Here is a 25469-nt window from a genome sequence, read left to right as displayed (position 1 = left end):
ATGGATGCTAGGGATCAAACCTGAGTAGGCCATGTGCAAGGCAAATGCCCTCCCCGCTGTATTATCACTCTAGCCCCAACTTAGATTAATTAATAAGCATCTGGTTTGAAGGAGAGGATATCAACGAGTCTTTATTTCTTTTTCTTCTTTTGGTTTGGGGGCTACACCCAGCAGTGCTCAGGGATGACTCCCTGAGTCAGACTAAGAGACTCCTGGCTCTGCTCAGGATCATTCCTGACACTATGGAATGCCAGGGATTGAATCTGGGTCAGCTGCATGGAAGGCAAGTGCCCTACCTGCTGTATTGTCACTTGGAATTATTACTTGAGTTCATTTTATTTGGCTCCAAATCCCAGAAACCATCCTCATTCGAAGCAGGGGCGCAAGGGACTGTGTTTCGGTGTCCAAACAAAGCACAGAGCTCCATAGGAAAAGGAGAATTTAATTTGTCCAGGAAACCAGGTGGCTGTGTGCATCCATCTCTCCCCCCACAGGCCTGTCTCTCAGGTAGGCCAACTAGGGCCCTGTGTGGCCATTCGAGGCTTCACTCAGAGGTGGGCTGGGGGCTGTGTCGGTTCCCTGCGGCCCTCGCCCGCAATGGGCCGGCCTCTCTCCTCCCAGATGGTCAGGCCATCACAGGAGCAAATCTGCTTGGGGTTCTGGAACAGGCCAGCAGAGCGCGCGATGATGCCACAGGCCAGCCTGGGGAAGGACAACGGTCAGGGGTCAAAGTCTGGGGTGGCCTGTCTAGGTCACACCCCAGTTCTGTCTTGCCTCCATTGACCATGAGGCCCAGGGCTCACCTTTTCCCGGAGTTGCCTGTGATCTTGGACAAGGGGTGGCCGCCCTGGCCCAGGTCATCTTCTCCTTCATCAATGACCAGGCTTCGGCCAATCACATCCCACACCTGGGAGGGGAACAGAGCCTTAGATGCAGGGCCCGTGAGGAAGCCCCCCAGCCCCATCTTTTCCACCTTACCTTCAGCCGCTCATCCTCGATCCTAAAGGTGGCCCGGCCATCAGCATCAGCATGGACGTTCCCCAGGTCTCCTAGGTGCTGTTACAAATGGGGTGACAATCTAGATGCTTCTGGCCTCCCCAATCTGACCCCTGTCCCCACAAGTCTGTGCCTTTCCTTGGAGGGGTGATGGGGAAGGTCCAGGACACATGGGCCCTCCTTGGGCTTCAAATAGCTTATGACGAGCCAGTGTCCTCCACTCTGGGAGGCAGGCCTGGACCGGAGGTCACGGTTGAGCCCTTGTGGTTGGTTCAATGCTGGGGCCACACAATGGAGCCTGTGGGGTGCAGAGTACAACCTTCTCTGCTCTGGAGCATGTGTGAAGGGTCCATGAGAGTTAAGACAGTTTTTAAAATGCAGTTATAGGACTGTGGTCTTCAGGCAGAGAGCAGGGGTGAAGGCACATACAAAACATGCAACCAACCTAGGTCCAAGCTCCAGGAATACACAATCTATCCTGAGCATTGCAGAGAGCAGCCCTGAGACCCCCTGGGATGGCTCCAGTGACCCCTAGCACCCCTGACTCTTGTGTTCACTCACCAGCTAGGTTGGCTGAGAATGCCAGGAGAGAGCCCTGGTCCTCTTCCCCACTCCAAATATAAGCTTAGGGTTAGGAATATATAGTTCCTTTACAGCCTTACATGTGAGGGGTGTTTTTTGTTGTTGTTGGTTTGGTTTGGTTTGGTTTGGGGGCCATACCTGGCAGTACTCAGGGCTTACTCCTGTCTTGCACTCTGGGATCACTCCTAACAGGGCTTAGGAGACCATATAGGGTACTGCGGATAAAACCCAGGCCAGCCAGGGGCCGGGTAGGTGGCGCTGGAGGTAAGGTGTCTGCCTTGCAAGCGCTAGCCAAGGAAGGACCGAGGTTCGATCCCCCGGCGTCCCATATGGTCCCCCCAAGCCAGGGGCGATTTCTGAGCACATAGCCAGGAGTAACCCCTGAGCATCAAACGGGTGTGGCCCAAAAACAAAAAAAAAAAAAAAAAAAAAAAAAAAAACCCAGGCCAGCCACATGCAAGGCAAGTGCCCTACTTGCAGTGCTATTACTCTGGCCCTTGTGTGAGGGTTTGATGCCTGACACGAAATTTTTTTTAAAAAGCAAAGGAAGGGGGCCGGCGAGGTGGCGCTAGAGGTAAGGTGTCTGCCTTGTGAGCGCTAGCCAAGGAAAGATCGCAACCGTGGTTCGATCCCCCACATCCCATATGGTCCCCCTCAAGCCAGGGGCAATTTCTGAGCGCTTAGCCAGGAGTAACCCCTGAGCATCAAACGGGTGTGGCCTGAAAAGCCAAAAAAAAAAAAAAAAAGGCAAAGGAAGGAGGCCAGTAAGATCGCACAGTGGCAGGGCTTGACACGACCGACCCAGGACAGACCTGGGTTTGATTCCCAGCATCCCATATGGTTCTCTGAGCCTGCCAGGAGTGATTTCTGAGCACAAAGCTAGGAGTAATCCCTGAGCACAGCCGGGTGTGGCCCAAAAACCAAAAAAATAAAAATAAAGAGGGGGCCAGAGTGATAGCACGGCAGTAGGACATTTGCCTTGTATGCACTGATCCAGGACAGACCTGGGTTCAAATCCCAGTGTCCCATATTGTCCCCTAAAGCCAGGAGCGATATCTGAGAGCATAGCCAAGAGTAACCCCTGAGCATCACCGGGTATTGCCCAAAAATCAAAAAAATAAAAATAAGCCGATCCAGGACCTAAGGTGGTTGGTTCGAATCCCGGTGTCCCATATGGTCCCCCGTGCCTGCCAGGAGCTATTTCTGAGCAGACAGCCAGGAGTAACTCCTGAGCACCGCCGGGTGTGGCCCAAAAACCAAAAAAATAAATAAATAATAAAAATAAAAAGGAAAGAAAAAGGGGCCGGGTGGTGGCGCTAAAGGTAAGGTGCCTGCCTTGCCGGCGCTAGCCTTGGACAGGCCCCGGTTTGATCCCCCGGTGTCCCATATGGTCCCCCAAGCCAGGAGCAACTTCTGAGCGCATAGCCAGGAGTAACCCCTGAGCGTTACCGGGTGTGGCCCAAAAACAAAAAAAAAAAAAACAAAAAAACAACAAAAAAAAAAAAAAAAAAGGAAAGAAAAAAGAGCTTGAGTACTCCAGGGGGAACAGAACAAGTAGTATTTGGAGAGGATCAATTCTTTAGTATCGCAGGTGACGCAATGAATTCTCTGATGACAAGTCAAGGCCTGTATCACACCTCCTAAGGCCCCACACCCGACCTTTGAGTGTCCTGGGATCTCATGAAAGTGGCAGCCTCAGGGAGGGCAGTGCAGACCCCAGAAGGGGATCGGAAAGAAGTGAGAAATTAGGCAACAACCCCAAGAGCAGCCTAGATCTCCTTGGAGCCCGGTCCTCTTTCAGCTCTAGGCTCTTCCCGTCAGACACTTACCCGCTCAGCATCCTGGGGGCCGCCATGAGAGGTGCCATCAGGGTTGAAGTGGTCCCCACAGCTGAGAAGAAAAGAGGGCAGCGGAGGGTGAAACTGAAACCATGAAACTGCTCTCAGGCGTCTGGTTTTTTCCTACCCCCATCACTTGTCACCGAACAAAGGCTGAACAAAGGCCTGGCCCACACCAGTCATGGGTTGAGGGCACTGAGAGAACCCAGAAGTGGGCCCAGTTATCCAATTACACCAGGGTCACCCGCAGTGACAAGCCTCTCCCTTGGGGCCCCCTCCTTCCTGACTCAGGACCCTCTTCCCTTCCAGGGGCAGAAAGGCAGAGATGCAAGAGCTTCCAGGTCAGATTTAGGTTCAAACCTTCCCCACCACCACATGTGCTGGGATGAGAAATTTCATCTACAAAGCCTCAATTTGCACATCTGTAGATTGGGTTGGTCGATAGGTGTCACAGGGGACCCAAGCACCTCAAGTGTCTGGGAAGGGTCAAAGACGGGGCCAAGTTGGGGGGACCAAGTCCCCTTACCTGCTGCAGTCCTTGGTGAGGTCCCCAAACTGATGGACGTGGAGCCCATGCAGCCCCGGCTCCAGGCCATCAATGGTTCCTTCAATGAGGCATCGCTCAGGGCTCAGTTGCAGGAAGCGGACCACACCCTGCACGGAGCCGGGTGCCCCCATCATGGCCACCGCTGCTCCCAGATTCTCTGCAAGGTGTCAGAGGCTGAGTGTCAACTGTCACACCATCTCTTAAGCCATCTCAAGCTCAAATGCCCCAAAATAAAGCCAGAGTGGTTTCCTTTGTCAGGCCCGGGCCACTTTTCTCAAAGCCAAGGTCAAAGCCAGGGTGACGCCTACTCACTCAGTCCGTTGCTGCCCATGCCCTTGAGGACAGCCTGACGCCCGGTGCTTTCCAGCAGAGCCTGCACCTCCTGGCTGGGCAGGGTGGTCTGCACCAGGACCATCTGGTTCTCTAGCTGGACTTCCACATTCTGTACACCTGGGAGGGAAGCACAGAGGGCAGTTGGGACCTGGCACATCCATGCTGGCAGTGGGCACCGTCTGGACAGCGAGCAGCTACCCTCCCATCTTCAGTATCATGCCATGCCTTAGGCCAGCTCAGAAGCTACTTCAAGCCTCTTTGTTTCAGGGGACCCCCCCCAAGCAGTAATCAGGAGAGGGTGGGGTTCACTCCCAGCAATGTGTGGTCTGGCTGTAAGGGTCCCACTATTCAGAGCACCTTGGTCTGGGACTGTGGTGTTGTGGGACACCAGTGTCACCCCAGCACAGCTCGAGGCCTCCACGCTAAGACTTAGCAGTACTGGGCCCGGAGAGATAGCACAGTGGCATTTGCCTTGCAAGCAGCCCATCCAGGACCAAAGGTGGTTGGTTCAAATCCCGGTGTCTCATATGGTCCCCCGTGCCTGCCAGGAGCTATTTCTGAGCAGACAGCCAGGAGTCACCCCTGGGCACCTCTGGGTGTGGCCCAAAAACAAAAACAAAACAAAAAAAAAAAGACTCAGCAGTACTTGGGGGCACCCAAGTGGTGCTGGTGATTGAATTTGAGACCTCTGGATGCCCAGTATGTGAATCAGACCTTTGAGTTGTCTCCCCAGCCCAATGCACAGTTTTGTTTTGTTTTTTTAATTTTGGACCACACACAGCTGTGCTCAGGGCTTACTCCTGGATCTGTGCTCAGGGAGCACTCCTAGATCCTGTAAGGTCTGCTGGGGGGAAAATAATCAGGCAGTCCCCACTTCCACCTGCTCAGAGGGGAGATAGGAGTTCTAAAGCTGACTAAGAATATGTCAGCATGGGGGCCGGAGAGATAGCACAGCGGTAAGGCGGTTGCCTTACATGCGGAAGGTCGCTGGTTCAAATCCCGGAATCCCATATGGTCCCCCGAGCCTGCCGGGGGTGATTTCTGAGCGTAGAGCCAGGAATAACCCCTGAGCATTGCTGGGTGTGACCCAAAAACCAAAAAAAAAAAAAAGAATATGTCAGCATATACCTTTGATTTTTCCCACCAGAAAAATAATATAATTCTACTGTTGTTGGCAGTGACTGGTAGCCTTTAGGGGGACTGTCAGACCTCGCCCAAGAGCACTGCACCCCTCAATAAGGAGCCCAATTGGTCAAATCATCTCTACCTCCACCTCTTCTATTCCGCCACCTCTTGGCCACCTTCCTTTCATCTCATGCGGAAACCCAGGACAGGGCTCCAGGTCCTGTACAATCCTCACTCAGTCTTGGGCCCTGGGTTTCAGGCGAAGGACTTGCTCACTGACTAGGCCAGGGTACACCCTGGATCTGAGTAAACTGGCTAGTCCATGACACTGTCTCAGACATCCTCACCAAAAGGCGACTCTGATTCCTTCCTAGTGTGCACGTGTGAGTGTCTGCTTGTATGACTGAATTGGTCTCAACCCAGACAAGGCAGGAAGACACTACGGGTAATCACGCCTCCAAAATCGATGCATCCACACCACTCAGGTGCCTTAAAAGCTCTCCAGTTGGTTCCGCATATTCGACCCAAAATGCTGGTCCACTAGTATATTTCTGTCTGGCCTCAGTAAGAGCTTCCTAAAGGCCTGTGAAGGCCAGAAAAAGACACATTTGTTATTCAACCTTGTCTGCATAGAGCGTTCGGTCAACAGCATGACAGCTGGCTGGAGCACCCTCCATCCAGGCTTTCTCCTCCTTTATTTCCCATCCCACTCTCCTTATGTCCTATTACGCTTCCCAAGTACTCCTGCCTAGGGAGACTCCAGGCTGTAAAGGCCTGGAGAAATCCAAGGCAAGCTGTCTAGCAATCCCCTCCAGAGAGCCACCACCATCTCCTTATCCTATGGGATCTCCTGTCCCACCATCACCTGCGCCATCTCACCAGTCTTCCTCTTACCTACTTCCTCCTCACCCTGCCTTACCTTAAAGGCAACCTCAGATCTAACCATGGCCTGCCCCGTGCTGCCCCTTCTCCTAATCTGCCAACAGGACTGCTTGAACCCCTGATAGATCCTTCTCCCATTAGCCCACATGCTGTTTCCCACCACCCTGTCTCCTTGCCCCTCTGGATGAGGTCACTGGACCAGAAGGTCCCTTCACATTGTTCTACTTATCCCAAATCTGGATACCTTTTCAGAGGACCCCACAACAACATATGCCAGAGTTTTGGTATCTTACCCAGGCTTAAATCAAATCTATGCCATTACTTAGGATCAGGCTGACATCTAACTGACCCCTTGAACCAGCAGGAACAGGGGTCATGCTTTGGCATGACCCTGAGTGGGTACCACCAGGACACCTTTGATGCCAGGTACAGGGGTCAAACATGGAAGGACCAGTTCATCCAGTTTCAACGAGATGGTATGTAGATGGCTGCTCAAAAAGCGGTCAATTATGACAAGTTTAGGACAGTCACCCAGGAACCCTAAACTGGTTGAGGCTCTCCAGAAATATACCCGATTGAAACCTGAGTCCCCAGCAGTAACACAACAATCTTGGCTACTCAGTGGGCCCACATATCAGAAGAAAAAAAAAAAAGTGCTTGCACCGATACCTTAAAGTTTGATATCCTATCATTGATTAAGTATCAAAATTTGATGCTGGAGGGGCCGGAGATATAGCATGGAGTAAGGCATTTGCCTTTCATGCAGAAGGTCTTTGATTCAAAACCCAGCATCCCATATGTGTCCGTCCCCCCCCCCCCACCCGAGCCTGCCAAGAGCGATTTCTGAACATGGAGCCAGGAATAACCCCTGAGCGCTGCCGGGTGTGACCCAAAAACCAAAATTTGATGCTGGAGCAATAGTACAATGGGTAGGCCTTGCACACAACTGGTCCAGGTTTAATCCCCAGCATCCCATATGATCTCCTGAGCCTGCTAGGAGTAATTTCTGAGTGAGAACCAGGAATAACCCCAGAGTGCTGCTGGATGTGGCCTTCAGCCCCCCTCCCCTCCAAAAAACTTAAAGAAAAAAGGATTAGAACTAAGAATGGAAACTAATCTTTTAAATCTTCTTTGTTTTGTTTTGTATTTTTTAGGCCACACCCAGTGATGCTCAGGATTTACTCCTGGCTATGCCCTCAGAAATTGCTCCTGGCTTGGGGGACCATATGGGCTGAGGGATCAAACCGTGGTCCGTCCTAGGTTAGTGAGTATAAGACAGACACCCTGCCACTTGTGCCACCACTCTGGCCCCTCTTTTAAGTCTTCTGACCAAAGTTTTCATAATAATAATTTCAGTCAGAGGAATTAACCCAAATTCTAACACGTCTAGGAATATTTTATCTGAGACTTCTTTTTGGTTTTTGGCAGCACTCACGGTTACTTCTGGCTCTGCACTCAGAAATCATGCCTGGCGGGCTCAGGGAACTGACAAAATGAGAGCCTGGGATTGAACCCGGGATTGAAGCCAGGTTGGCCACATGCAAGACAAATACCCTAACCTCTGTGCTCTCACTCATAATGGATTATTTCAGACATCCTGATAATCTGAAGTTATAGCACTGTGCCTTGATAAAAAGTTCAATGGCTTCTGCTGAAATTCCAGTCCAGTCTCAGGACTTTTTGCTGAAGAAAGGGTACTTGACAACTTGACCTTTCCAGCAGCTAGGAACAGACCCTTTTGATTTAAGTGGTTTTTGAAAAATGGAGAATCATGTAATCATGCCCAGTGCATTAGAGGACATGCTATCATTGAGATTAGTTTTATTGTATGTCATTCTTATCACCAGATATAAAATCTAATCTTAACCTTAAGAAAACTAATTTTGGGCCCGGAGAGATAGCACAGCAGCGTTTGCCTTGCAAGCAGCCAATCCAGGACCAAAGGTGGTTGGTTCGAATCCCTGTGTCCCATATGGTCCCCCGTGCCTGCCAGGAGCTATTTCTGAGCAGACAGCCAGGAGTAACCCCTGAGCAATGCCAGGTGTGACCCAAAAACCAAAAAAAAAAAAAAAAAAAAGAAAACTAATTTTATCTGCAAGTGTGAAATTATTGCTATTTCATAAAAATCTATTTGAGGGTTTTAAAACCTTTTCTATCTGTGTTTTGTCTAGAAATTAAAATTCTATGGACAATTTTTTGTTTTGTTTTGTTTTGTTTTGGGGAGCTACACTTGGCAGCGTTCAGGGGCTACTCCTGGCTCTGTACTAAGAAATGATTCCTGGCAGGCTTGGGGAACCATATGGAATGCCAGGATCAAACTTAGATTGGCTGTGTACATGCAAATGCCCCACCCTCTGTGCTATCAGTCTGACCCCTAGACAACTCTTAAAGACTAGATCTTTCTGGTTAATTTATAATGTGGCGCAAACGTTTTGCTACAAATAGTCTGTGTTATAAGATCTTTAGTTGTGAGCATTCTGAAGCCTTATGCAATTTATAAAACTATTCTCATGTTTCAATCCCGGGTTTTGGCACAAAAAACCAACAACAACAACAAAAAAAAAACTTGTTCTCATGTCTTGTGTTCACAGAGGTCTGCAGGAAAGTCTTCAACAAATACTACAGAGTACAATTTTATCATGCTAAATGAGAAAATGATTAGCAACCTGTTTCCAAAGTAGAGTTGTGCTGAGTTCATAAAGATAATATTTTAAGGGCCTGGAGAGATAGCACAGCGGCATTTGCCTTGCAAGCGGCCGATCCAGACCAAAGGTGGTTGGTTCAAATCCCGGTGTCCCATATGGTCCCCGGTGCCTGCCAGGAGCTATTTCTGAGCAGACAGCCAGGAGTAACCCCTGAGCACCGCCAGGTGTGGCCCAAAAACCAAAAACCAAACCAAAACAAAAAAAAACAAAAAACAAACAAACAAACAAACAAAAAAGATAATATTTTAAGCAAGAAAGATAATGGGTAGAGTTAGATTGTTGGGAAAAGAAGGGAGTTCTTTTTTTTTTAAGAAGGGAATTCTTAAAAAGATAATAAAAATTAAAAAAAAAGAAGGGGATTCTTTTAAAATGAAACCAAATGGTTATAAATTGGAATTAAACAATTAAATGAATGTGTAGGGCTGGAGTGATTGCACAGCGGTAGGGTATTTGCCTTGCATGTAGACGACCTGGAATAGACCCAGGTTTGATTCCCAGCATCCCATCTGGTCCCCCAAGCATGCCAGGAATGATTTCTGAGTGCAGAGCCAGATGCAACCCTGAGTGCCACCAGGTGTGGCCCAAAAAAAACAAAAATAAAATAAATAAATGAATGTGTAGAAGGCGTAAGGGTTAAAGGAACATGTAGAAGGTTTGAGGGTTTGTTTCCTAAGGAAGAAACTGGTCCAACTGGAATGTTATAAGGATATCTTTAAATTATATTTGCAGAGTTTTTCTAATACTTTCTGGCAAGGTCTATGGATCTTACATGGTCCAAACTTATGTTACACTTGGGCACTTAAAAATTATGGGAAACAGGGCCCGGAGAGATAGCACAGTGGCATTGCCTTGCAAGCAGCCAATCCAGGACCAAAGGTGGTTGGTTCGAATCCCGGTGTCCCATATGGTCCCCTGTGCCTGCCAGGAGCTATTTCTGAGCCGACAGCCAGGATTAACTCCTGAGCATCGGCCGGGTGTGGCCCAAAAACAAAACAAAACAAAAAAAATTATGGGAAACAGGGGGGCGAGGGAAATTATGGGAAACTGGGGCCGGAGAGATAGCATGGAGGTAGGACATTTGCCTTGCATGCGAAAGGACGGTGTTTTTTTTTTTGTTTTTGTTTTTGTTTTTGTTTTTGGGCCACACCCGGCGGTGCTCAGGGGTTACTACTGGCTGTCTGCTCAGAAATAGCTCCTGGCAGGCACGGGGGACCATATGGGACACCGGGATTTGAACCAGCCACCTTTGGTCCTGGATTGGCTGCTTGCAAGGCAAACGCCCCGCTGTGCTATCTCTCCGGGCCCCAAGGACGGTGGTTTGAATCCTGCATCCCATATGGTCCCCCGAGCCAGGAGCGATTTCTGAACACCGAGCCAGGAGTAATCCCTAAGCGCTGCCGGGTGTAACCCAAAAACCAAAAAAAAAAAAAAAAAAAGAGAATGCAGAGATAGCTTTTCTCCATACCTTTTACATATTAAATACCTCATGACAATATCCTTCTTTGCCTAGATCCAGGAAAATAGGATATCTTGCTGAAAGATGGTAAAGGGGTTCCCATTTATTAACAGAGTAACAAAGTAGCCACTTATACACTTCAACATCTCAAGTAGAGACCTCTGAACCCCAAAATTTATGTTGTAGGTGGGTCTTACAGGACCCTGAAATGTGTCATATTGGCTTGACTTAACTTCAATTGCTCTGAACACCCCAAAATGTGACTCCCACCAAGGGCTCAGATGGAATAGGCTTTGTGCCGTTCCCTACCTACAAGACAGGAGAGCCTAAGGCCTCCAGTACATTGATTACAAAGATGATGTCTTAAAGAGACCGTCACTAATTAACCAGAAGAAATTGGAGGAAATGGAGCCTCCATCTATCTGCTTCAAGACCTAGAAGAACACTTTTGGGTTAAGAAAACTGAAAGAGGGGGGCTGGAGAGATAGCATGGAGGTAAGGCATTTGCCTTTCATGCAAGAGGTCATCAGTTCTAATCCCAGCGTCCCATATGGTCCCCTGTGCCTGCCAGGAGCAATTTCTGAGCATGGAGCCAGGAGTAACTCCTGAGCACTGCCGGGTGTGACCCAAAAAAAAAAAAAAAAAAGAAAACTGAAAGAGGGCCCGGAGAGATAGCACAGAGGTGTTTGCCTTGCAAGCAGCCGATCCAGGACCAAAGGTGGTTGGTTCAAATCCCGGTGTCCCATATGATCTCCCGTGCCTGCCAGGAGTTATTTCTGAGCAGACAGCCAGGAGTAACCCCTAGACAGCCAGGAGTAACCCCTAGACAGCCAGGAGTAACCCCTGAGCATCGCTGGGTGTGGCCCAAAAACCAAAAAACAAAAAAAGAAAGAAAGAAAACAAAACAAAAAAAGACTGAAAGACTAGCCTGAGGCCTAGTTGAAATGACCAAATGCTTCCTGGGAAAGGTCACCTCCAATTAACTAAATCTAAGGTTAGAAATTACTATCCGGGGCCGGGAGGTGGCGCTAAAAGTAAGGTGCCTGCCTTGCCTGCGCTAGCCTTGGACAGACCGCGGTTCGATCCCCCGGTGTCCCATATGGTCCCCCAAGCCAGGAGCAACTTCTGAGCACATAGCCAGGAGTAACCCCTGAGCGTTACTGGGTGTGGCCCCCCCCCAAAAAAAAAAAAAAGAAATTACTATCCTTGGGCCTGGAGAGATAGCACAGCTGCGTTTGCCTTGCAAGCAGCCGATCCAGGACCAAAGAAGGTTGGTTCGAATCCCTGTGTCCCATATGGTCCCCCCGTGCCTGCCAGGAGCTATTTCTGAGCAGACAGGAGTAACCCCTGAGCAATGCCGGGTGTGGCCCAAAAAAAAAAAAAAAAAAAAAAAAAAAAAGAAATTACTATCCTTGGGGCTGGAGAGATAGCATGGAGGTAAGGCTTTATGTATTTATCCTTTCATGTAGAAGGATGGTGGTTCAAATCCTGGCATCCCATATGGTTCCCTGTGCCTGCCAGGGGCGATTTCTGAGCCTAAAACCAGGAGTAATTCCTGAGCACTGCTGGGTTTGACCCAAAAAAACAAACAAACAAAAAAAAAAGACGTTACTATCCTGGGGCCTGAGTGGTGGGGCAAGCAGTATAGCATCTGCCTTGCATGCTAGCCTAGGACGAAAAATGGTTCAATCCCCCAGCATCCCATATGGTTTCTCAAGCCAGGAGCTTTTTTGGGGGGAGGGGGTCACACCCAGCGGCACTCAGCTTAGGGGCTACTCCTGGCTCTGTGCTCAGAAATCACCCTGGCAGGATTGGGGGACCATATGGGATGCCAAGGTTTGAAGAGCCGTCCGTCCTGTGTTGGTTGTGTGCAAGGCACCTTACCGCTGTGCTATCGCTTCGGCCCCAGGAGTGATTTCTTTTTTTTTTTTTTTTTTTTGGTTTTTAGGCCACACCCGGCGCGGCTCAGGGGTTACTCCTGGCTGTCTGCTCATAAATGGCTCCTGGCAGGCACGGGGGACCATATGGAACACCGGGATTCGAACCAACCACCTTAGGTCCTGGATCAGCTGCTTGCAAGGCAAACACTGCTGTGCTATCTCTCCGGGCCCACAGGAGTGATTTCTGAGTGCATAGTCAGGAGTAACCCCTGAGTGTCACTGGGTGTGGCCAAAAAAACCAATAATAAATTAGATAAATAAATAAATAAATAAATAAATAAATAAATAAATAAATAAAAGTTACTATCCTGCACAGCAGTAGGGTGTTTGCCTTGCAAGCAGCCAACTCAGGACCAACGGTGGTTCAAATCCCGGCATCCTATATGGTCCCCTGTGCCTGCCAGGAGCGAATTTCAGAGCACAGAGTCAGAAATAAACCCTTAGCTGCTGTTGGGTGTGGCCCAAAAAAACAAAAAAAAAAAGTTACTATCCTTGGGGCTGGAGCAATAGCACAGCATCAGTGCATTAATGCAAATGGCCAACCTGGGACAGACCTGGTTTAATCCCCATCATCCCATATGGTCCCCAGAGTCTGCCAGGAGCAATTTCTGAGTGCTGAGCCAGGAGGCAGGAGTAATCTGAGCATTGCTGGGTGTGGACCAAAAACAACAACAACAACATAAAAGTTACTATCCTAAGTTACTTGCTGACAGCAAGTAGGGCATTTGCCTTGCACATGGCCAACTCAGGATGGACCCCAGTTTGATTCCCAGCATCCCATAGGGTTCCCCCCGACCCTGCCAGGAGCGATTTCTGAGCACAGAGCCAGGAGTAACCCCTGAGCGCCATCGGATGTGACCCCAAAACAAACAAACAAAAGACAAAACTTTTTTTAAGATTTTTTTTGGCCACACCCGGAGGCGCTCAGGGGTTATTCCTGGCTTTGAGCTCAGAAATTGCTCCTGCTTGGGGGAATCCATGAAATGCCCAGGATTGAACCTGTGTCCTTCCTGGGTCAGCTACATAAGAGACACATGCCCTACCACTCAGGCCCAAAAAGACAAAACTTTTGAGTGAGTTTGTTGTTAATTGTAAAGGTGGAAAGAAAAACCATGCTTCATTCAGGGACATAGTTTTGATGTCAAAGCCATTTTCTGGGCCCATGGAAGGATAATGCAGCCTCTAGTTAGAATCCAATGTAAAACCAGCCACACCTGTTCAAAGCATGAAATAGGTTTGTCTCTAGGAATTTAGATTCTGTTCAAAGTTATTTTTATGGGGTCCTGCTAATTTATAATTGCTTTACCAGAAAGAACTCCCTCAAAAAGATAAGATAAACTTCTAATAAGCTCCAGTCTCTTGTGTATGGTCTGAGATACCAGGCTTTGTATCTACTGAAGAGATATTATGCCTTTGTCTTCCATTCTATGCAACATGATTAAGGTAAAAGGCAGGACCAGATTGGAAAGAAGGCCCTAAAAAAGGTCATTCAGCAGTATGAGATGTCACAAGGGTGGCCTAGGTGAGGCCCGACAACCTGGATGATTTGGGTCCAGCTGAACATAATCTTCCTGAGTGAATGTCTGTATTGAGGTACAGTCTCCCCTTTAAAGGAACCCACTATTCTGGGGACACACTTAGCCTTCGACCTCCAAGTATTACTCTCATCCCCTAGATGCAAGGTTGCTCCAGCCTAGTATATATGTACTATGTTTGGAAAATTGAACAAGTCAAAAGGTGTGCTGAAAAATCAGCTGTCTGGGCCTGGAGCAATAGTAGCGGGGAGGGTTCGCCTTGTATGCAGCCAACCTGGGTTTGATCCCCGGCATCCCATCAGGTCCCCTGAGCCTACCAGGGTAATTTCTGAGCCCAAAAGTCAGGAGTAACCCCTGAATGCTGCCAGTATGGTCCACCACCCCTAAGTCAGCTGGCTAAGCTAACCAGGGCTCAAAGTCCTGGATGGAGCTGCTCCCCATGGCTTTGACAGGCTTATGGGCAGCCGGCAGAGTCCCCCCCCTTTTTTTTTTTGTGGTTTTTGGGTCACACCCAGCAGTGCTCAGGGGTTTTTCCGGGCTCCGTGCTCAAAAATTGCTCCTGGCAGGCACGGGGGACCATATGGGACCCGGGATTTGAACTGATGACCTTCTCATGAAAGGTAAACGCCTTACCTCCATGCTATCTCTCCGGCCCCCAGAGTCCCCCTTTCAACCCTTCCTCCTCAGCCCTTCTCTACCATCTTCCTCCCTCTCTGGGCTGACTACCTACCCTCCTTATCCATGCTCAGACAGCTACTTACCCTCTCCTGTAGAGCTGGATTCCTTTGAGGTTGAATCCATAGCACCAGAAACTCATAGATTCCGAAGAGCAGAATCCTATCCCAGTACAATCACCAGGATGCCCTTAGATGGTCTTTCTCACCACACCCATAGCCCTGAAGGTCCCAGTGTGGTATCACCTTTCCCAGGTAAAAAGGGCTCCAACACCAGGTCACCTGCCAGCAGACTCCAACTCAGACCTTCCAGCAGATATGTGAGATTCAGTGAGTCCTCCGGGCCCCACCAGCCTGAAGTTCACTTGTGATTCCTCAGATTTCTCTAACTTTAGCTGCTGTAGTTCGTCCCTTTCTTGCCTTCGTATTCCTGGTAGTAGGGTCTGAGACTGTGGACCCTCATGAGAAGACTCTGACTGCAAATGCCCTACTAGCTATTACTTATATGACCCTCAGCATCTTTCTCCGCCTCCTTTCTCCTTCCTCATTGGTCTAAGCAACCGCCTCAGGCTCTGACTCATCGAATTCCTGTTAGCAAGGGCACTTGGATGCCCTCTCCTTTACTTTTCTTTTCTTTTTTTTTTGGTTTTTTTTTTTGGTTTTTGGGCCACAACCGGCGGTGCTTAGGGGTTATTCTTGGTTCTCTGCTCAGAAATAGCTCCTGGCAGGCACGGGGGACCATATGGGACACCGGGATTCGAACCAACCACCTTTGGTCCGGGATTGGCTGCTTGCAAGGCTAACGCCGCTGTGCTATCTCGCCAGGCCCTGCCCTCTCCTTTTCAACAGTACTTTCTGGCCTTCCTACTGGATGTGCCTCTCTTTTTTTTTTCTTTCTTGGTGTTTGGGCCACACCCCGTGGCATTCAGGGGTTCCTCCTGGCTCTGCACTCAGAAATCGCTCCTGGAAGGCTCAGGAGACCATACGAAATCTGGGTCCATCCTGGGTCAGCCGCATGCAAGGCAAACGCCCTACTGCTGTGCCATCACTCCAGCCCAACTCTTCCTCCTTTTCAAGTATCTTCTTGCTTCCCTACTGGATTCGATACTCCCATCACCATACAATTTGCCATATAATTCAAACCTCTCCCATTTATTTATTTATTTATTTATTTAGTTTTAGGGTTACACCTGGCAGCACTCAGGGGTTACTCCTGGCTCTGCACTCAGACATCACTCCTGGCAGGCTCGGGGGACCATATGGGATTCCGGGATTTGAATCACGGGATTTGAATCGGCTGCGTGCAAGGCAAACGCCCTACCGCTGTGCTATTTTATTTTATTTTTGTTTTGTTTTGTTTTGGATCACACTCAACGGCGCTCAAGGGTTACTCCTGGCTCTGTGCTAAGAAGTCACTCCTGGCAGGCTCGGGGGACCATATAGGATGCTGGGATTCAAACCAAGGTCTGTGTTGACTGCATGCAAGGCAAATGCTTTATTGCTGTGCTATCTCTCCAGCCCCCTTATTTAATTTATTTTTGGTTTTTGGGCCACACCGGCAGTGCTCAGGAGTTACTTCTGCCTTTGAACTCAGGAATCGATCCTGGCTGGGGGAACCATATGGGATGCCAGAAATCGAATCTGTGTCCGTCCTGGGTCAGCCACGAAACGCCCTACTGCTGTGCTACTGCACAGGCCCAAACTTCTCGCATTTTTAACTTCTTGGCTTATTGGTTAGTTAACCAGGTCTGGGAGAAGTAAGGATGTAATTTATTGAATGAGGCTTGGCCATGACTACTTCTGCTTTTGGCCACATGACAGTCATTCTAATTCTCTCTTTACTCGCCTGGTTTATTCATGCTCATTCAGACACGCATTCGAGATGTCCAAAGCCACCTTTCACCAGATGATGCTGTTCTAGACCTACCGTAACTGCTGTGATTCCCCAAACCAGCCAATTTTCTAGACAACACCCCTTTCCACAGGAAGTAGCATGAGAAATTTCTAGATTATACCTGAGCACTCAGGGGTTACTCCTGTCAGATTCACGATGGGTCTGTGACAAGGCCACAGAAATCCACCCCACCTGCTTAGAGGGGAGATGAGAACATTTTTGTTGTTCTTTTTGGGCCACACCTGGTGGCGCTCAGGATTTACTTGTCTCTTTGATCAGAAATCACTGCTGGAGGGGCTGAAGAGATAGCACAACATAGGGCATTTGCATTCCACACAGCAGACCCAGGAGGGACTATGGTTCGAATCCTGGCATCCCATATGTTCCCTGGAGACTGCCAGAAGCTATGTCTGAATATAGAGCCAGGAGTAACCCTTGAGCACCACCGGGTGGGGCCCAAAAAAAAAAAACAAACAAAAAAAGAAATTATTCTGGAAGGCTCCTGGGACCAAATGGGATGCAGAAAATAGAGCCTGGGACTGGTATGTGCAGGGCAAATTCCATCCCTACTGTGCGATCACTCTGCCCCAAGATGGAAAAATATTTTATTTTGTTTTTGGGTCACACCCAGAAGTGCTCAGGAGCTATTCCTGCCTCTGTGCTCAGAAATTGCCCCTGGCAGGCACGGAGTAGGACAGTCAATCCTAGATCAGCAGAGTGCAAGGCAAACACCCTGCCCTACCTCAGTGCTATCTCTCTGGCCCCAAGACAGGAATTTTTGTTTTTGTTTTTGGGTCACACCTGGCAGCGCTCAGGGGTTACTCCTGGATCTAAGCTCAGAAATTGCTCCTGGCAGGTTCGGGGGACCATAAAGGATGCAGGGGGGGGGGGGATAGAACCGCAGTCTGTCCTAGGCTAGCGCTGGCAAGGTGCTACCTTGCCTCTAGCGCCACCACGCCGGCCCCCCAAGATGGGAATTTTTAAGCTAAGAACATATCATTAGGGGCTGGAGAGATAGCATGGAGGTAGAGCATTTGCCTTGCATGCAGAAGGACAGTGGTTTGAATCCCGGCATCCCATATGGTCCCCCGAGCCTGCCAGGAGCAATTTCTGAGCATAGAGCCCGGAGTAACCCCTAAGCCAGGGGTCTCAAACTCGTGGCTCGAGGACCGTTTGCGGCCCGAGGACCGTTTGTGGCCCGACTTTGCCTCCTGGGGCCCCAGGTAAATTGAGTTTGAGACCCCTGCCCTAAGCACTGCTGGGTGCGAACCCCCCCCCAAAAAAAGAAAGAATATATCAATGATACTTCTTCCTGTGCTCTTTTCCTCCAGACGTAAGCTATATAATCCTACTCTGGCAGCCTCTGCAGGACTGGGGACTGTCAGACCTCACACAGGAGCAAACCTCCCACACCCCAATGAAAAATTTAGTTGGTCGGGCCCAGAGAGATAGCACAGTGGTGTTTGCCTTGCAAGCAGCCAATCCAGGACCAAAGGTGGTTGGTTCGAATCCCGGTGTCCCATATGGTCCCCCGTGCTTGCCAGGAGCTATTTCTGAGCAGACAGCCAGAAGTAGCCCCTGAGCACCGCCAGGTGTGGCCCAAAAACCAAAAACCAAAAAAAAAAAAAAAAATTTAGTTGGTCAAATCTATCTCAGCCTCTGTCCTTTCAGATCCCTGCTTAGGGAGTTCTTCTGGAAGTGCTCAAGGGACCATATATATGCTGGAGATCAAACCTAAGTCAGTGCATGCAAAGCCGCTGTACTATTGCCCACTGTACTATCTCTCTAGCCCCAATGTAAAATCTCTTGATATTTCAGTCTGCCTTTCTTTAAAAAAAAAAATTCTTTCTTGATTGTTTGTTTTTTGGGGCCACACCCAGCGGCACTCAGGAGTTACTCCTGGTTCTGCACTCAGAAATTGCCCCTGACAGGCCCCAGGGGGGACCCTACGGGATGCCAGGAATTGAACCAGGAGCCTCCCGATTCAGCTGCATGCAAGGCAAAAGCCCCACTGCTATGCTATCTCTCTGGTCCCCCTTTGTTTATGAGCCACATTCAGATGCTCAGGACTTAGCCCTGGTTCTGCGCTCAGGGATCACTCCTAGCAGGGCTCAGGGGACCCTAAGGGATGCCGAGGATGGAACCCAGGTAGTTGAGTGCAAGGCAAATGGTATACTACAGCTCTGGCCCGAGTTTGATTCTTTCTCTAGAAAAGGAAGCTGATCCTATCTTACGCCCAGGATTGCTGTAAGCTTTGATCACATGTCAAATATTTTATATAAATATATATACACATACGTAGTATATATGTATGTTTTTTGAGCCACATCAGGTGACATTCAGGAGATACTCCTAACTCTGCACTCATAAATCACTCCTGGCAGGCTCAAGGGACCACATGGGATGCCTGAGATGAAACTCGGGTTGACCACATGCAAGGAAAACCCCCTCCTGCTGTGTTATTACTCTGGCCCCCAGATACAATGTGTGTATGTATGTATATATATATACACATATATATACACATATATATATACATATATATATATATATTTTTTTTTTTTTTTGGTTTTTGGGCCACACCCAGCGGTGCTCAGGGGTTACTCCTGGCTGTCTGCTCGGAAATAGCTCCTTGCAGGCACAGGGGAAGTATGGGACACCGGGATTCGAACCAACCACCTTTGGTCCTGGATCGGCTGCTTGCAAGGCAAACGCCGCTGTGCTATCTCTTCGGGCCCACAATGTATATATTTTTAAATAATATATGATCCCTTTAAAATATTTTTATAAGCACAGGTGAATAACAGCCGTGTTATTCATGATAGTCGAAAGGTGGACACAACTCAATTGCCCACTGAGGAGTGGATGAGCATGTGCCCAAGGAGCCAAGAGAGATAGCATGGAGGTAAGGCATTTGCCTTGTAAGCAGAAGGATGGTGGTTCGAATCCTGGCAAACCATATGGTTCTCTGAGCCTGCCAGGAGCGATTTCTGAGCACAGAGCCAGGAATAATCCCTAAGCACTGCCAGGTGTGACCCAAAAACAAACAAAAAATGTGCCTTCACATGGTGAATCCATCTTCAGCCACAAAGGGATGAAGAGGGGTAGGGGGACGGGTCAGAGGGCAGAATCACATGCCTAGGATGCACCAGGTCTGGGTTTGATCCCTGACATCACACACATAGCCTCCCAAACCCTGGAGGATAAAGCCTGGTGTCTCCTAGCACTAGTGTTGAGAGGGGGGCCCAAAATAGCAAACATGTATAGACAAGGTCACAGTTAGGGAAGCAACAGTACTTGGGTGGGGGGCTCCCAGGTTTCAGGAGAAGCCAGACTGCACTTAGATAAACTACCAAGTAAAGAAGGTTCTAGAAGGACTTCAGGAGCAAGCAATAGTCCAGTGGGGAGGGCATTTGCCTTACATGCGGCTAACCAAGGTTCAATCCCCAGCATCCTACATGGTCCCTTGAGCACCACCAGGAGGAGTGTTCCCTGAGTGCAGAGTCAGAAGTAACCCCTGAGTATCACTGGGTATAGCCCCAAACCTCCTCCCACATAGCCCCAAACTGGAAAAACTTCAGCTTCAAGAGGCCCAGACTTCCTTGTGAGCCATCACAGGAGACAATAGTGGAACAAGGAAGCATACAAGACTTCTCCCAGGGGCCAGAGAGATAGCACAGCAGTATACATTTTTTTTTTTTTTTTTAGGCCACACTCGGTGGTGCTCAGGGGTTACTCCTGGCTGTCTGCTCAGAAATAGCTCCTGGTAGGCACGGGGGACCATATGGGACACCGGGATTCGAACCAACCACCTTTGGTCCTGGATCAGCTGCTTGCAAGGCAAATGCGCCACTTGTGCTATCTCTCCGGGCCCTATACATTTGCTTTGTATGCAGCTATGCAGGACGAATGGTATGGTCCCCCTGTGCCTGCCAGGAGCGATTTCTGAGCACAGAGCCAGGAGGAACTCCTGAGCGCTGCCAGGTGTGACCCAAAAAACAACAACAACAACAAAAATTCTGGCCTGCATTCTCAGAGCCCTCAGACCCAGTATTGGGGGTGCTACTGAGGGAGAGGTGGGCTTGGGAAGCCATCAAACATTCATGGCCCCTCAAGTGTCGGGAGACTCTGAGAAAGCTCCCAAGTAGTCCAGCTGCTTCTCCCTGCACAGAATAGCTGCTTATGATCCCCCACTGTAGGGAACTGAGCAGAGCTTCTGTGGGCCCCTGCTGAAAGCTTGTACACAGATCTGGGAGGGCAGCCAGGCCAGAGCCCAAGAACCCTCCACACTCCCTGGCCTGAGCCCCACATGGCTCAGATAAGCCTGAGACTTCCCTGGCTCAGATAAGCAGGCAACGTGCAAGGTTTCACTCAAGGCTCCTTCATGCGCCTGCCTCCCCCCTCACTCTCACGAACCCAAGACTCCCAGGAGATGTTCTGGCTGTGGAGAGAGAGCAGGGGACCAGGAAGATGGCATCTCACTGGGCAGTGTAAGTTTTGGAGCAGTGATTCCTACTGAGGGCTGAGATCCATGCCATGGGCATTATCTACTGATGCAGGACAAGCTGCACAAGGAAGGCAGCTTGGATCCTGTAGTGAAGGGGAAGGCATGTGGGTAGCGGGCACAGCAAGCGGCAAAGACCATGCATGCGAGGAACAAGGCCTCATGGGCAGAGCTGGAGTGCAGAGCACAGAAGCGCAGAGAGCAACAGAACAGGCAGCAGGCAGGAGCTGGGGTTTGTTAAAAAAAGTTTATTGATTGGTCGCTGGCTGATAGCAGATCTGACTGGGGGGAGCACAGCCAGCCTCTGCACCCTCCAACAAAGAAGAATTTGGACTTGAATTTTGCTATAGGGAGGCCCAGGAGAGGTCGGTGGGCTCCAGGTTTAGTTGTTTCCACCTTGCAGCTGATCTTCCTCTGCCAGTGGAGATGATTCTGTCCCTTTGGAGGGGTCAGAGGGTTCTTGCAGGGCCCAGTGACTCTGGCCCCGTGAAGCATTCAAACTTTATTGTTTTGGGGGGCCACACCCGGTGGCACTCAGGGGTTACTCCTGGCTCTGGGCTCAGAAATCACTCCTGGCAAGCTTGGGGATCATATAGGATGCCAGGGATCGAACCCGGGTCCATGCCAGGTTGGCCGCATGCAAAGCAAATACCCTATTGCTAAGCTATTGCTCCAACCCCTTTATTGTTACTAGGAAAAAAAAATTTGGTGGGGGGGGGTTTGGGTCACATGCGGCAGTGCTCAGGAGTTATTTACTCCTGGCTCTGTACTCGGAAGTTGCTCCTGTTAGGCTTGAGGGACCATATGGGATGCCAGGATTTGAACCACAGTCTTTTCAAATCAGCTGCGTGCAAGGTAAATGCCCTACACTGAGTGTGCTATCTCTCCAGCCCCAGGAAAAAAATTTTTTTAAACTTTATTGATTGTTTTTTGGGCCACACCCAGCAGTGCTCAGGGATTATTCCTGGCTCTACCCTCAAAAATTGCCCCTGGTAGGCTGGGGGACCACATAGGATGCAGGATATTGAACCAGGTCCCTCCTGGGCTGGTTGCATTCAAGGCAAACACCCTACCTCTGTACTATCTCTCAGGCCCCAGGAAAAGTTTTTTTGACTTTTGTTCTATTGGGCCATGCCCAAGGGGATTGGAGGAGCTGGAAGTGTTTGCTCCTGGCAGTGCTCAGGGGGATTATGTGGCACTGGGAACTGAACCCAGGGCCTCACACATGCAAGGCCTGTGCTCTACCACTGGTCATGAGGTCTTCAGCAGGTCAAGAACATTCTTGGTCATACAAGTGGGAAATTCCTTCCAGCTCTGAAGTGGCAATAGTAGAACATGGGGCACCTGAGGTGACAGGGCGTGCAAAGATGAGGTTTTTGCGGGCAGGCGGGGAGAGGCTGAGACAGGTCTGGTCTGGTAGGAGGCAGGAATCTGGGAAAAGGCAGTTCCGGTTCCAGGGAATTTCAGATATAGCAGGGGCTGCTGGTGTGTGTGTGTGTGTGTGTGTGTGTGTGTGTGTGTGTGTGTGTGTGTGTGTGTGTGTGTGTGTGTGTGTGTGTGTGTGTGTCCTTAATATGTGTGTGTCCTTAATGGGGTCTCCTGAGAATGGCTGATTCCAGGCACCTGTGTGTGTGTGTGTGTGTGTGTGTGTGTGTCCTTAATGTGTGTGTGTCCTTAATGTGTGTGTGTCCTTAATGTGTGTGTGTCCTTAATGGGGTCTCCTGAGAATGGCTGATTCCAGGCACCTGCTATACAGGGTGTGTCCATCAGCCCTAAGAAGCTGGGCCCCCACTAAACAGAAACTCCATTGGGAAGGCTCCAAGCAGGCTCAGACCAGTCTTGTTCAGCCCAAACCCCAGTGAGAAAGAAACGCTGAGATAGTAGGGGGCTTGAGAGCAGATCAGAGGCAGAGGAGTGACACTCAGCAGGGCTCATCTTCCCTATCCCTCTACTGTTTTTTCTTTTTCTTATGTTTATTGTTTGTTTGTTTTCTGGGGCCACACTGGCTGTGCTCAGGGGTTACTCCTGGCCCTAACTCAGGAACCACTCCTGGTAGTGCTCCAGAGACCATATGGGATGCCAGGGATCAGTCAGCCACAAGGCAAATATCCTACCTGCTATACCATTGTTCCAGTCCTCTAGTTGGGGACCTCAATCCTGTTCCCCAAAGTCAGAACAACTCAATGTCTCCCTTTCCCTCTTACTCTCTTTCAACTACAAGTTCCCCCACCCCAAGCCTCTAAGAAAGTCATACTAGACCCATCCCCCAGACCAGACAACAGTCCCCAGGAGTCTTCAGTGGGTACAGGAGCCCCAGCATAGAGGTATAACATCTCTCACTGTGTGTCCCCAAGTCATCCCCTGTTCTGACAGGAGTATGTCACAGAGCTGGATGCGGCAGAGCACAGGCTTTACCCATGAGGCCTTTGAGAGATAGTGCAGCAGGTGGGGCAATGATCCAGGTTCCATCCCCAGCACCACATATGATTTCCTGAGGTACTACCTGAGCACAGAGCCAGGAGTAAAATCCTAAGCAAAATCAGGGTGTGGCCAAAACCCAGAGCATATGTATGTGTATATATCATATACACATACATACATACATGCAGTGGTCCTCAAACTATGGCCCGCGGGCCACATATTGTATTTGTATCTGTTTTGTTTCTTCATTGCAAATAAGATATATGCAGTGTGCATAAGAATTCGTTCATAAGTTTTGTTTTTACTATAGTCAGACCCTCCAATGGTCTGAGGGACAGTGAACTGGCCCCCTGTTTAAAAAGTTTGAGGACCCCTGAGGGTTGTTTTGGCTCCACGGCTCATGTTTTACTCCTGGCTCTGTGCTCAAGACTGACTCCTAGTGGGAAGTGGGGAAATATGTAGTGCTGGGGACAAAACCAGGATTGACAGGGTGCAAGGCAAGTGCCTCAGTGCCTGTACTTTCCCCAGCCTAAGAAAAAGGCTATAAAGAAAGTGAAGAGACAGGAAGCTTTGGTCAGAATATCCCAGTCTTGAGGAAATTACTCTGTTGACCCAGGTCCTCATACAAATCTCTGAAACATAGTTTAAGCAAACCCCACTTCAAGATGTGTCCCCCTGGGGCTCAGGATATGACCTACAGGGCTGGAGCACATGCATATGGTCACGAGGTCCAGCTCCCTAACTACAGTGGTCCCGAGTACTGCCAGGTATGGCCCTGTGGGCTCCCAGCATGGCCTATCTTAAGTGCAAACACCAAAGGCATCAGTGGTCCCGAGGTAACTGAGCCCCACTGGGAGTCACTCCCCCCCCAAAAAAAACCCACCTCTGTCCTGTTTTGTTCACCCAACCATCACCACCATTTCCAAACAACTCTGAAGGTTTAGTGGGTCTTGCTGTAGGTCAAAGCCTTTTCCGAAGTGCATTATCTCTACTAACTGGTCGGTCTTCACAACATCCTCTGGAACAGTTTCCAAAAAGTAACATGTACAGAACAGGGGTGTGAACTGTTCTGCCCTGTGTACTAATCCCTAGTTCACCCCCACTGAGCACTGTGGGCAGAACAGCCTTCACCCCATACCCCTGGCCCCAGAGCAGGGTCACCTCCAGGGCAGCGGGTAGATTTTTGAGAAGCTGAACAGCCTCCCCACTCTGCCCACCTGGCTGCTTGCTTTGCGAAGGATTTATGCAGTTTGCCAAGTGAGAAACTGTCTGCCAGGGAACTCCCTCTGGAGGTGGAGCTACTCTCTGGTTCCTCTCCAAGCTTTGTGGGTGAAGGATGGGCCTTTACCAAGGGGGGTGAGGGGGTTCTGGCAGAACAGGCAGGACGAGGACGGACTCTGGCTTAACCCATGGGTCCCTGATATCAATCCCACCTTTCTCTCAAGGGACCTCAAAGTCGGCCTAGGAACAGCCCAGGTTCTGTCTGAGCTGTCAGCACCGTCCAGAGGCCCCGAATGTGGCCTTAACCTTAAACTGGCTCTTACCTGTCACCCCTTTTAGGGACTTGCCCACTGCATCCACGCAGCTCTGACAGGTCATCTGCACCGCGAACTCCAGCTACAAGAGCAACAGGGAGCAGGCATGAGAGTTGGGGCCTTCCTAAGGCACCTGCTCTGGAACTTTCCAGAACACCCCTGGGAGTCCAGGGGAGACACCTGTTCCCTTCTCCCCACCCCTCGTCAAACACCTCCTTCCTCCATCCCTAGGATCATTCCTGCACCAACACTCCTGCAACTCCAACACGCCCCAATATTACTGTCCAGGGAACCTAGACTCTGGTGCACCTTCAAAGTCCTGGGGCATGGGTGTGGGGTGCAGGGAGCTCCCCGACCTGCGGGTGGAGACCTTTAACCCTCTCCCGAATTCAAGATCGGCCCGACGTCACCTCCACCCTCACCGTGCAGGCGGTGCCGCCTTTCCCCGGCTCCGGGTCCGAGGCCATCCCGGACACTGGGCCTGAACAGCTCCGGTCCTGAA

General features: G+C 49.8%; 1 protein-coding gene across 2 annotated transcripts; it reads right to left on the bottom strand.

The window, feature by feature from the left end:
• Window positions 1-497: 497 nt before the first annotated feature.
• Window positions 498-25469, bottom strand: CCS (copper chaperone for superoxide dismutase). 2 transcript variants are annotated; one of them, XM_049781180.1, is made up of 8 exons: window positions 25378-25469; window positions 24977-25049; window positions 4276-4413; window positions 3943-4120; window positions 3408-3468; window positions 979-1056; window positions 804-907; window positions 498-702 (listed from the first exon to the last, which is right to left on the bottom strand). In XM_049781180.1, the coding sequence occupies exons 1-8, from the start codon at window positions 25432-25434 to the stop codon at window positions 549-551; spliced, it is 843 nt and encodes a 280-aa protein (XP_049637137.1). In that variant the 5' UTR covers window positions 25435-25469; the 3' UTR covers window positions 498-548. The 2 variants fall into 2 exon arrangements, with proteins under 2 accessions (XP_049637137.1, XP_049637139.1); XM_049781182.1 differs by having other exon boundaries at window positions 25390-25469.

This window comes from Suncus etruscus, chromosome 9, assembly GCF_024139225.1.
Source record: "Suncus etruscus isolate mSunEtr1 chromosome 9, mSunEtr1.pri.cur, whole genome shotgun sequence".
Taxonomy (NCBI): Eukaryota; Metazoa; Chordata; class Mammalia; order Eulipotyphla; family Soricidae; genus Suncus; species Suncus etruscus.
The sequence above is the reverse complement of the archived record's forward strand: the minus strand, read 5'-3'. Positions and strand labels throughout refer to the sequence as shown.

What these genes read in the sequence shown, in the direction of transcription:
- CCS (XM_049781180.1), bottom strand. Translation starts at nt 25,434, where the DNA reads ATGGCCTCGGACCCGGAGCCGGGGAAAGGCGGCACCGCCTGCACGGTG. An exon ending in GTCCCTAAAAGGGGTGACAG is followed by an intron (nt 4,414 to 24,976) that starts GTAAGAGCCAGT and finishes CTTCCCTCCCAG; the next exon opens with GTGTACAGAATGTGGAAGTC. An exon ending in GCCCCCAGGATGCTGAGCGG is followed by an intron (nt 1,057 to 3,407) that starts GTAAGTGTCTGA and finishes CATTTGTAACAG; the next exon opens with CACCTAGGAGACCTGGGGAA.